The sequence below is a fragment of the Hippopotamus amphibius genome, chromosome 2 (assembly GCF_030028045.1).
Source record: "Hippopotamus amphibius kiboko isolate mHipAmp2 chromosome 2, mHipAmp2.hap2, whole genome shotgun sequence".
Classification (NCBI taxonomy): domain Eukaryota; kingdom Metazoa; phylum Chordata; class Mammalia; order Artiodactyla; family Hippopotamidae; genus Hippopotamus; species Hippopotamus amphibius.
This window is the reverse complement of record NC_080187.1, coordinates 175,945,192-175,957,861: the sequence shown is the minus strand read 5'-3', so window position 1 is coordinate 175,957,861 and position 12,670 is coordinate 175,945,192. Positions and strand designations below refer to the sequence as shown.

Genomic DNA, 12,670 nt, shown 5'->3' with positions numbered 1-12,670 from the left:
GATTGATGACATCCCTTTAAAAAGACTCCAGAGTTTTACCTTGCAAAAAGCAGTTCATTTAAAAACATGTATCCTGTTCAGAGACTTTCCTGGTGGTACAGTGGTTAAGAATCCACCTGCCAATGCAGGGGATACAGGTTCGATCCCTGGTTTGGGAAGATCCCACATGCTGCGGAGCAACTAAGCCTGTGCGCCACAGCTACTGAGCCTGCATTCTAGAACCCACAAGCCACAACTACTGAGCCCACGTGCCGCAACTGCTGAAGCCTGAGTGCCCAGAGCCTGTGCTCCTCAACAAGAGAAGCCACCGACCGCACTGAGAAGCCCGCACAACGCAATGAAGAGTAGCCTGCATCTCCACAACTAGAGAAAGCCTGCATGCAGCAATGAAGACCCAATGCAGCCAATAAATAAAATAAATAAATTTAGAAAAACATATATCCTGTTCAAATAAATTATTATTTGAAAGAATTATTTGGAGTATTTCTAAAACACCACCTAGAAATTTTCTATGTAAATGAGTTCCTTGATCCTGAACATCTTTGCATATGTAACTGAAATTGAGAGGAAATTTATACATACAACCAAAATTTGTCCATTTGTATCTCTATAGAATTATGCTATTATTTTGCAGATATAAACGTATTTTATTCTTGTGTTAATACTGTAGACATTTTATTCTACAATTTCAAAAATGCCTAGGTTTAAACACAATATCCCACTTTTAAACTGTAAAGTTGTCCCCTTTTTTGTTTAATACATTAATGAATAAAATTTAAAGACACACCGAGGAAGAAAACAAATCCCTCTTACCGTTTGGCTTAAAATGAAAAGTTAGGAATTTCATTTTCTTAACTTCTACCTTGTCAATGGTAATTAATGCGTATATAATTCTTGGTTTTTGCTATTTACTCAATAATGCCAGAAAAGAAAAACAACTTGATATTTATCAAACACTGTGGTTGCAGTAGATCTTTCCTCTCATGGATACAAGTTGGGTAATATATTGGACACCATATTTCATAAGTATAAGTAATTCAGTAAATTCCAAATAGCAGCTCATTCTTTAAGGTTTGCCATCAATTAAAGCAGATGATTTGTAAAGCAAGGCATCCAGATTTCTCATAACCTTCAATGCTTGCAATTTCAGTATCTACCAGCAGGTGGTAGTGATACCTTGTGTACCTTCAGGCTAATTTTGAACCTAGCATTATTTAAAACAGTATTTTCTTTTTAAAAAATTGTTCACAGAAATATACTTATTACACTGACAGTGTATTACTAAGTACAAACTTCTTACATTTGCATCCACATATTAAAAGGAAAAAGTCATTTAACGAAAGTGTTAAAGCAATATAATACTTTAAAAGAAAAGCATAAGCTCTCCATTAGTTCACCATTATCATAAATTGTATCTCTTAATTTAATTCTAGTTTTAACTTTACCGGCATTAAACTGACATTAGTGTCTGTATGAAGCAACATGTACTGCTTTGAAATTCATTTCATAATATTTTCTATTTGCAGAATTCTCTAGCCTCTTTATTCAGTCTGTATTATCAGAAGGTGTTATTATGGCTATATTCCTTTACTTATTAGCTAAACGTGAGTGATAGTGACTTTACTTACAGTGTTTTCTTTGGACCTCATCAATATTTTTAACAAAATATACCCAGAGTTTCTTTAATAGAACTCAGAAATTTATTTAAATGTTAAGTAGTAATGAGTTTAGTGATGTATGTAGAAAATCATTATCAGAGGCTACACCTATAGCAGTATTGAATTTTTAAGGCTTACAGAAATTTACTAATTTGTCATGCTTTAGAGACAATTCTCTGAGTAACTCAGTTGTTAGTTGTATGTAAATGTCATTATCTCCTAGTTCTCCTTTGATCTATACTTTCTCTTCTCATTTTCCGTTCCTCTTTTCCAATGAATAGAATACTAACATTGAATTTCCTAACTGAAACTATCACTTTTGGCATTTTTAAAGATATTTTTTTCTTCTGGAAGAAATTGCTTCTGTCAGCTTGCTTTTCTGAAATTTAAAGTATATTTAAAATATATGTAATGAGAATAGTTTTAACATGAACTTGTGCTTTCACAAATTTTGGCAATTGCAACTTGATAAGAAATAAGAGCCCACCACATGCTGTATACACAAAAATTGTGGCACTTAAAGCTTAGGAATAAAACTAAAAGTTAGCTAAAACTAGAAGTTGAAACTAAAAATAATGCAATGGAGTTGCCTTGTTAGAATCTAGAAGCTTACTTTTCAGTTTCCTCATGGCTGCCTTTACTTCCTCATTTCTCAAAGTATAGACTACTGGGTTCAGAATGGGAGTAAAGATGGTATAAAACACAGACAGGATCTTGTCTACCAGAAAACTGCTTAGTGGCCACATATAGATGCAGATGCAGGGCCCAAAGAACATGAAGACAACAATAAAATGAGCTGTGCAGGTAGAAAGGAACTTGGATGATCTTTTTGAAGAATGATTTCTGATAGTAACCAGGACAATAACATAAGAATTGAATAAAAGAATAAAGCAGGACAAGGCAATTATACCACTTGTTGAGATCATAAAGAGGCCCAGGAGGTAAGAATCCACACATGCCAGCTGGAATACTACAGGAAGGTCACAGAAAAAGCTATCTACCACATTGTGACCACAGAATGGTAATGTGAGAGCAAATATGACCTGGCTCATTGAATGCATGACCCCTACAACCCAGGAAACCACCACAAGAGCAACACATATCTGGGGACTTATGATGGAAGCATAGTGGAGGGGCTTGCATATTGCAATATACCTATCAAAAGACATAGCCATAAGTAAAATAATCTCAGTGCCAGTAAAAAGGTGTAGAAAAAATATCTGGGTGATGCAGCCATCAAAGAAGATGGTTTTGTGTCCAGTGAGATAGTCTGTAATCATCTTAGGGGTGGCAAAGGAAGCAAGAGACATATCAATGACAGAAAGGTTGGTGAGCAGGAAATACATAGGGGAGTGCAGGTGAGAGTCAGCTATAACTGTGATGACTATGAGGCTATTACCCACCATTGTTGCCACATAAAACAGTGAAAAGACCACGAAGAAAAACATCTGTAGTGTCCAGGAATTAGAGAGTCCTAGCAAAACAAATTCAGAAACTGTAGACTTGTTGGCCACGTCCATTGTCCTGACTGATAGGTGGAAACCTGCATCAAAGAAAAAAAATCACGAGAAAGTATGAGTCTATTGAAGCAAAAGCTCTGTTTCCAAGAATCCATTTTCATAGACTTTGTTTCCTCTATGAAAACTTATCTTTAGTATTCTTTCCATCTTCATTGGGTACATTGGCTTGAAAGGCAGGCTATTAGGGATCATGGTGAAATGCCAGTTAAGTCATAGATGTTGAAAATAACAGTTTCCTTTCTGGTTCTAACAAGGCAATCCAGATGAGATTATATCATCCTGAACAGATCTACTTAACCATATGTTTGTCTGTTAGTCTGTACAGTTTTAAAGATAATAGTTCACATTAACTAAGCACTTACTCTGGGCTGACAGTGTGTTACACACACACACATGCGCGCGCGCGCACACACACACACACACACACACACGTTTAGTCATTTAGAATTCATCCATGAGGTTATCCTTACTGAAAGAACATATGAAAATTATATCACATATAAGTGACGTGCTCTTAAGCAACATTTTAGAGAGACTTCAACCAACAGTGGCAGAACTCGTAAATTTCCAGAAAATTGTTAACATATTCACAGATAAAAGTTATCTGATTGAGACCCATCAGAAACACAAAGAAAATTGCTTTTGCTGATATTTACCCAGTGGAAGAAGACTGAGTATCTTGTACTACAATATAGCTGTACAGCCCAAGGAAAGGCATTTAACTTCTTTTCTTCTGTATTTCTTGTTTTTCTTAAGTAGGAATATGTTCCTTCTACAAATATTTATAATTATATGACTTAAAATTTTACTTTGTCTCTTAAAGAATATATCACATCACTTCTATGGGAAAGACCTCAAAGATCAATCTCCTTACTCCCACTCCTGTTTGAATTCTTGCTTCACATATGCTGACATATGCAAACTATTTTATTGATCTCAGCTCCATGGAATAGGGATTAGGAGATGGAAGTAGGAAAGGCAGACAGCAAAAAACACTTTTGCTTACCAGATCTTTGGCAGAATCAAGGCTTTAGACTATTCAGAGTGTTGAGTTGTCTCTGACAGAGAACATATAGGAGGTAGTTTTAAATATAAATAAATGACCTAGTTGAATCTTTAGTTGTTTAGGAGCTGCAGATAAAATGGATGTTTTAGGGACTTGGGAATTGACCAAGAGATCATATTGCAAAGGGATCTATTAGAAAACAAAGATGGTATTATTTGGTTCACAACAGGAAGATATATTGATTCTTATGGGAATTTACGATTGTTTTTACCTGGACCTGAGAGGTTCAAGGGATGGAAATTGGGAAAGCTGTCATTTAAGAGGTAGCAGGAGATATCAAGTCAACAAATTTTAATAAATGCTCTTGATTATTTAACCCTGTTCTAGAGGCAGTGGAGAATAAAATCCAGAAACATTCAATTCTGCTTTAAGTAATTTATAATTTTTTGGCAATATCAAGCACCCATAAATAAAACAGTTAGTGAAAAAATACAGTCAAATAAATCAAGTGTTCAACCAATTCTCAGAGATAATGAGTAAACTGGATTTTAGATAAAGGAAAATTTATAGTGTGCCTAATTAATCAGGAAAATGTTCTTGTAGAAGGAATGTTGTGAACTTGACCTATAATGAAAATTAAATTTTGTTTGGCAAGAAAAAAAAATATGTGGGTAATAAAACAGTGGAACTTATTTGCAGGAACAAGGTATTCAGGTTGGAAGAACAAGAATGCCACTCTAAAATATAAGTTGATGTAAAAAGATGACAAAGACCTCAAAAGCTGGCACAAGAGTGTAAAGCAATTATGTTCTAATAAAGAATTAAAAAAAAAAGACAACAAAGATCCTTTGTAAGATTGTAGGCAGAGGTATGACGATTTGAAATCAGTATTTTGTAAGGAGTTACACAGGTGATTTGGAGAACAGAGAAATTGAAAACAGGAGATTATTAAATGAAATAAGTATAAGGAGATCGCTTTGACTCATGCATTTACAATGTGAATGTTATTGAAATTAATAAAATAAGAATTCCAAGTAATTGTTTTTATGAGTTATTTATTAATTGAACAATTGGCTGTCTTATTCTACCTAGTCCATCTCTTCAGGGACCCTCCATTGCTGTAGGAAGAGGATATCCACATGGCAAATAAATAACTAACTTCAATCAATCATTGTCTATAATGTTATGCAAAAATTATTTTGAAATAGCTCCTGTAAATTAATAAGAAAAGTTTCAATAGGGAAAAAACTGGCCAGACAAACTAAATAGGTAATTCCTAGAATAAATCATACCCAATAACAAATAAACCTATGAGAAATATTTAACCTCATTAATGGCCAAGGAACTGCATGTTATAATAAAAATCAATGCCATTTTTGTCCAACAAATTGATCAAAATTTAGAAGAATAATTAAGGATATTCTATATCATTGATGAATGTATGTATTGCTGTGTTAAAAACAAACAAACCCAATATCTTGGAGATAATGCTAAAATTAAAAATATACTTTTATTCAATGTCATTTGATTCATAAATATTTATTTCTGAGACTCAATTCATAGAAATAGAAGCACTGGTCCTTGAAACTATGACAAAGATATTTATTTTAACAGAATAAGCAGTGAGAAAAATAAGAGAAAAAAATCTGATTACCTATTAGTAAAGGAATTGTATAAGTTACAGAATACACTTCCATTTAAAAATGCAGCTATCATGAAAAGAAATAATTTAATTTGCATATACTACAATGTCTACAATGTACTATCAAATGAAAAGCAAACATTGGTCATGTATATTATATGATCTTAATTTTGTAAAAGTCAAACAATAACAAAGTAGACTGTTTAACACTGGCTACCTCAGGGAATGAGAATAGAGAAGAAGTAGTTGTCTCATTTTCTTCTTTATATGTATTTGGATATTTTTCACTTCTTACTATTTTTTATTGTGGTAAAATACACACAATATAAAATGTACCATTAGTGATATTTAGTACATTCAAAGTGTTGTGCAACGATCACCGTCATCTAGCTCCAGAACATTTTATCCAAAAGGAAAACCTGTACTCATTAAGCAGACAATCCCAAATCTCCCTTCCCCATGCCCTTGCAATTACTAATCTACTTTCTCTCTGTATGGGTTTGTCTATTCTTGATGTTTCATGCAAATGGAATAATAAAATATGCAGCTTTCTGTGTCAAAATGTGTACATAAATGTTTGTAGCAGCACTATTCATAATAGCCAAAAGGTGGAAACATCTATCAACTGATAAGTGAATAAACAAAATAGGAGCTAGCCATACAATGAAATATTATTCAGCCATAAAATGGAGTAAAGTATGAAGTATTGATACATGCTACAACCTGAATGAACCTTGAAAACACTGAAAGAAGAAGTCACATATGCCTTACTCTGGAAACTACAGTTGACCCTTTAACAACATAGGGGTTAGGAGCAACAAGTTGAAAATTTATGTGTAACTTAATAGTAAACCCTCCATATCTGCCGTTCCACATCCTTAGATTCAACCAACCTCGAACCGTGTTGCACTGTTGTATTTACTGCTGAAAAAATCCACATATACGTAGACCTGGAGGACCTGGATAGTTCTAACTTGTGTTGTTCAAGGGTCAACTATGTAACTATGTGAGTGTGTGAGTGTGTGTGTGTATAAAATAATGTATATAGGAAGTTGTCACTTCATCCTGACAAGAAAAAAGCTGAACAGACTGAAAAAACAACTTCTCTAGGATATGTAAGAGAAATGGGATACAGGGCAAATCTCTGCCTCTAAGATTGGAAAGACAGGCAGGCAAATACAGGAGTCACCACTTACAAGAGCAGAGACTCATGAGTAGAAATGCCCAGGGAACCAGTGCGGGGTGGGAAACCTTGAACTGTAACTGACTAATTGCTGGAGGCTCAGTATGGACAACTCTTAAAGTTAAAAACTAGGGGACCCGGTCATAGGGACACAATTTTACAATATTTACCTCCAAGAGTTAGACTAGATCCTCACAGTAAATTCCAGAGCAAAATCCCCCTCCAGCTTCCAGCAGTGGGAGAGAGAAGGAACCATTTTGAAATATGCCAGAGCACACTCTGTTCTTAACGCTGTCTGCCCCAGGAGAAACCAGCCAACCAGAGCCTAGCCTGCCAGGGTATTATCAGAGCCCAACTGACCTAGAGGATGGGGACTACCCCACTCCAGTCATCTCTGGCCTTCCATGTGGGAGAAGGGAAACACCCACCTCTAGTTCACTCTAGCCATTCTATCCCACCTAAGGCAGGCTGAAAAAAACAGAGAAACACAAAATTCACACAGAAGCACAGGCTTACTAAAACACCAAGACACAATCATGGGTCTATAGAAAGCTTCCCCTCACCCCAACATTTCACTACCACATTATTTAAAGCCTGTTTATAACAACTTCTTTTACTCAGGTCTGGCCAACAAGAAAAAAATTATAAGGCATATCAAAAGCTAAAAAAAAAACAGCACAATTTGAAGAGACAGAGCAAGCATCAGAACCAGAGATATCAGGAATATTGGAATGATCAGACTGGGAATTCAACACAAATGTGCTTTCCATGCTAATGGATAAAGTAGACAGCATGCAAGAACAGGTGGGCAATGTAAGCAGACAGACAGAAATCCTAAGAAACCACCAGAAGGAAATGTGAGAAATCAAAAACACTGAAACAGAAATGAAGAATGCCTTTGATGGGCTCATTAGTAGACTGGATGTGGTTGAAGAAAGAATCTGTGAGCTTGAGGATAATTCAAATAGAAACCTTCAAAATTGAACATTTAAGCGAACAAAGATTGAAGAAAGCAAAAGGAGAGAATTTCCGAAGCCTGTGGGACAACTACAAAATGTATAACACGCATGTAATGAGAATCCCAGAAGAAGAAGAGAGAAAGGAACAGAAGAAATGTTTGAAATGATAATGAACCAAGTCATAGTCAAGGAACATTTCCTGCCCCCGGAGTCAGGGAAACTGATGAAATATACCCAGAAGTATTTAAGAACAGCCATGGGCCAGGGCCTGCTATGTGCCTTTTGTTTCTCTTCTTTTCTAGTTGGTGTGTCTGTTACAATTAACTGTACATTGTCTCAACATTGTACCTTGGGTGCATGGAGAGGAAAGCAGATGATGTCTTTTTGATCCTATGAAGATGATCTGCACCCAAGGAACCACATAAAGATATTGGGAGCCAGTGCAAAAGAAAGGGTCTTGGACTTCTAGCCAAACGTTATAATTTGTTGAGAATTTGGGAGTCTTGAAGTCAAGTGGGCATATTTCCCATGTAGGAGGAATGTAAATAAGTGTATCCAGAGAGTTAACAGAGATAGATTGGAAATCATGGCCAGAATATTTTACATCTCCTTCAAATAAGAAATGGACATTTCCCCAACCCTGTAAATCTTGGCTGGCCTTGCAAATTGCTTTGAACAATAAAATTTGGTTACAGGGTTATGTGAGTTCCAGAGGCCTGTGTGAGTTAACAGGTTTGCATCTTTCATTCCACCGTGCTGGGGTACAGTTCCTGTGTAAAGAAGCTCCGGCTAAACTACTGAATGACGAGATACCATGTGGAAAGAGGCAGCCCCAGCTGCACCCCAGCCATTTCAGCCACTCCAGTGGAGCCACCAGATATGTTAGGAGGCTGTCCTGGAGGCCCCAGCACCAGGCGACCTCCCAGGTAAATGCAACTGCTTGAGTCTCTTCTGTGGACTGTGGGTGGAATATACTGCATCTTTTGTCAGTATGATTAAGTAAGAACTACATTTCCCATAATTCCCTTCTCTGCATATTTCTGGGTTAGTACCCTCTAAAACGAAATTTGGAATTTGAGAAAGAGCATAAAGCAGCATGAAAATGAGATGCCATGTTACACATTCTAATAGGGCTAAAATTTAAAAGCTAATAATATCACGTGCTGGAGAGTATGTGGAGAACATCTGAAATTCTCACAGATTATTGGTGGGAAGGCAAAATGGTATAACCACTTTGGAAAAGAATTTATCAGATTCTTTTAAAGTTAAAAATAACACAACATTCTACCCAGCAATTCTACTAACAGATATTTACCAAGAGGAAAGATATTTACCCAAGTCCACTCAAAAGTGTGTACATAATTTTTCATAGCAGCTTTATTCATAATAGTAAAAAACTGTAAACAACTCAAATGTTGATCAACTAGTACATGGGTAAACAAATTGTGAACTATTCCTACCATGTAATAAAAAGGCATGAACTACCATTACACACAACAACCTGAATGAATTTCAGAAGTGATATGCTGAGTGAAAGAAAGATCAAAAGACTAAATACTATATGATTAAACTTATGAAATTCTAGAAGAGACTAAACTAGAGAGAGTATATATTTAAATATATATATATACATATATATGTGTATATATATATATTTTTTTAAATACCCCTCCATGCAGTTGTATCATTTCATTTTTATACTGATATTACCTCACCACAGCATTGTCTGTAGTAGATTTTAAAGCTGTTAGATTTTTTATCTGATATAAATGATTTTACCATATGATAGTTGATAAACAGTATATCAATGTAATTTAACCTATTTTCTTATTAGCGTTTGAGCGTCTTTTATATAGTTAGTACCTATTTGCACATCTTTTCCCATTTCTCTGCAGGGTTGCTGGTAGGGTTACTGGTCTTTTTATTCTTTTAGTAGCTCTTTATGTATTAATATATTATTGCTTTGTCCCAAAAAGTTGCAGACTTTTTTCTAGGTAATCATTTGTCAGCTATGCTTTTGTGTTTCTGTCATGAAGACTTATGTAATCAAAATTTTCAATTTTCCCTTATTATTTATGGATTTTGAGTTATAGTTGGGAATTATTTCCTCTCTTAGATCTATAAAGATATCCATTTTTTACATCTAAATACTTGTCCAGTTTTGAATAGTTATAGGTGAGGTATGAGGAATTAATACAAATCTTTTTCCAAGTGGCTATCCAGTTATCTCAAAATCACTTGTTAAAAAGCATTTATTGCCCCCGACTCCATTTTAGAAACTTCATTTATAACACACTTTATTTCCATGTTCAATTAAGTCTATCTCTAGGTTTTTAATTTTGTTTCTTTCAATTCTTTGTATATTAATTCATCAATATCAAATTGTTTTATTTATGGCATCTTTATAGCATGTTTTTATATACTCTAGAACTAATCTTCCCCCATTGTTCTACTTTTTAAAATGTTTCCCTGACTCTTCTTGTGTGTTTGCATGTCATTTTTCCAAAAGAATTTTGTAATCTTTTGTAAAGTTTATCTAGATCAAAGAGGACTGGTGTAATTTGTATCTGGATTGCTTTAAATTTATAAATTAACTTAAGGAGAACTGACATCTTTATGATGTGTGTCTTCTAATTCAAGAACATATTATATGTTTCCATTTGTTCAAGTCTACATTTGTGTCTTGTAGGAAGGCTTTATACTTTTCCTCACATAGGTTTTGGACACTTCCTTTAAATGTATGAATTTTTCTTGTCCGAAACAGGGAAACAAAGGCCTTATTCTCATTTATTATTCGAGGAACTGATAGAGAACATTTGCAGCCCCCAAGTCAAATAATAGATCCTACTTGCCTTATCTTTGCTGTTGTCCAAAATAAAGGTTATCCCTTACATCTTCCCCATCTCATCCTATTCATTCCATGTACAAAAGTACTTAAGGATAATCATGACATTTTATGATCTGTCTTTAACTCTGGCCAAACCAACTTAAACGTTCTAATAACTCCCATTGGAATTTGAGTATTTGTTTATTCCCCAAGGAGCAGCTGGTCTTTTTCATGCCATGTAATTTATTGAATCAATTCATATCAATACAGACATTATAAATACAAAGATCTCAAAGACTGTGAGCCTCCTGTACCCAGAAATTAGTCAGAGGATTGATCTGAGGTCTCTCTGGAGCAGCTGTCACTGCTTTTAGGGACTAGTTGAGTACTGGAATATTAATATGTCTGTGGAAAGGGTCCTAAAATCATCCAGCACAACCCACTCATATTACATATGAAGAATCAGAGATACCAGTTGTTAGAGTGAATTATCCTATCTTAAACATCTTGGACAAGATTTGAACCCACATTTTCTGAATCCCAGGTCACTGCTATTTTTGCTACACCAATTTAAGTGAGAGCTGTGCTGGAGACATCCATTTTAATATCAGGTACGTGGGTGCAGAAACAAACCTAGTTTCTGAAATGGGTAAAGTCAGAAGAACAGTGTGAAGTTAAAGAAAGGGCACCAAACATCAGAATAAAAAGCCAGAGTATGGGTAATTGCATGTGTAGATTAGCCTAGTCTTGGAATAATTTATTTAGACTATATACTTAGAGCAGAGTTTTGAGAAAGAAGAGAAAAGAAAAGCTTGATTTAGTAATAAGATGAAAGGGTTTTGACATGAATTTTAGGTACACATCATTTCAATTGTCTTTCAGTGTCCTTTGTAAAGTCTTCTTAGATCTCGGTAAGAAAGTTTCCCTAAGCAGTCTAGTTTTAGTGTTTACAGCATGTTTTATTACATAACTTCTGCTAGGTTCTCCATTATCATCCTCTGTCTCTACGTGGACCTGTCTTCTATTTGTTCTGAGTGAACTCCAGAAATAGGAAGTTTTCTGCTTCAGACTGCTTTGGTGAAAGTGTATAAAATCCAGCAGTTAAAAAATACCTGACTTTAGGCAGAATGGTATTTAAAAGAGTCTTTCTATTTAGAATATACTTGGAAATGTATGAAACCTCCAGGCTTTAAGCATATCATGTTCATGAGTCTTTGAAGTATACAGTGTTGGTGGTGTAGAACAGGGTCATTCGTGTCTGCGTAACTGAAATGGAGAACTAAGAATAAGAGGCTATTTCATTTTTATTCTGAACAATGGCCATTAGAAAATGGAAACAGATTATGTTTCTCTGTACCCATTTTCTTCCCATTGTGTTCCTTTATCCTACCCATTGCAAGAAACCAGTGCCCACCTTCCTTTGCACCATTGTGTTCCCACTAATAATCAATCGCAATTCTCAAACATTGTTCACTCCAGTCTTTCCATATCATTATGATGTTTTGAAAAAGGTTATCATTTCCTTCTCCTTCAAAGTTTGGCAGCTACCTGTGAATTTTTTTAAGTTTTTTACAAACTAAGGAGTAAATATTCAAATAGCTGAATTTTTATTTCTTTTATGAAGATTTGCATCTTACTTGTAAGCAAATCGCAATGTCATAAGAATTACTCTTGAATTAATTAAGATATCTGGAAAGACCATGGGGGAAATATTTGAGCAAGGTGAGCAGAAGAGTGATGCAACAAGGCACTGTCTGGTGGTGGGCAAACACTATATTATTTCAGGCAGAAAAATCTCACTTTGTGTTTGATCACTGTATTTTTTTCCTAGTTCTCCATCTGGAAGTGCCAGAGTCCTTCCAGAATTCAGAGCAA

General features: G+C 35.1%; 1 protein-coding gene across 1 annotated transcript; it reads right to left on the bottom strand.

Annotated features, from left to right (window-relative positions):
• Positions 1-2,224: 2,224 nt before the first annotated feature.
• LOC130846199 (olfactory receptor 4K2) lies at positions 2,225-3,178 on the bottom strand. The gene has a single exon (XM_057724286.1). The coding sequence runs from the start codon at positions 3,176-3,178 to the stop codon at positions 2,225-2,227; it is 954 nt and encodes a 317-aa protein (XP_057580269.1).
• Positions 3,179-12,670: the final 9,492 nt, after the last annotated feature.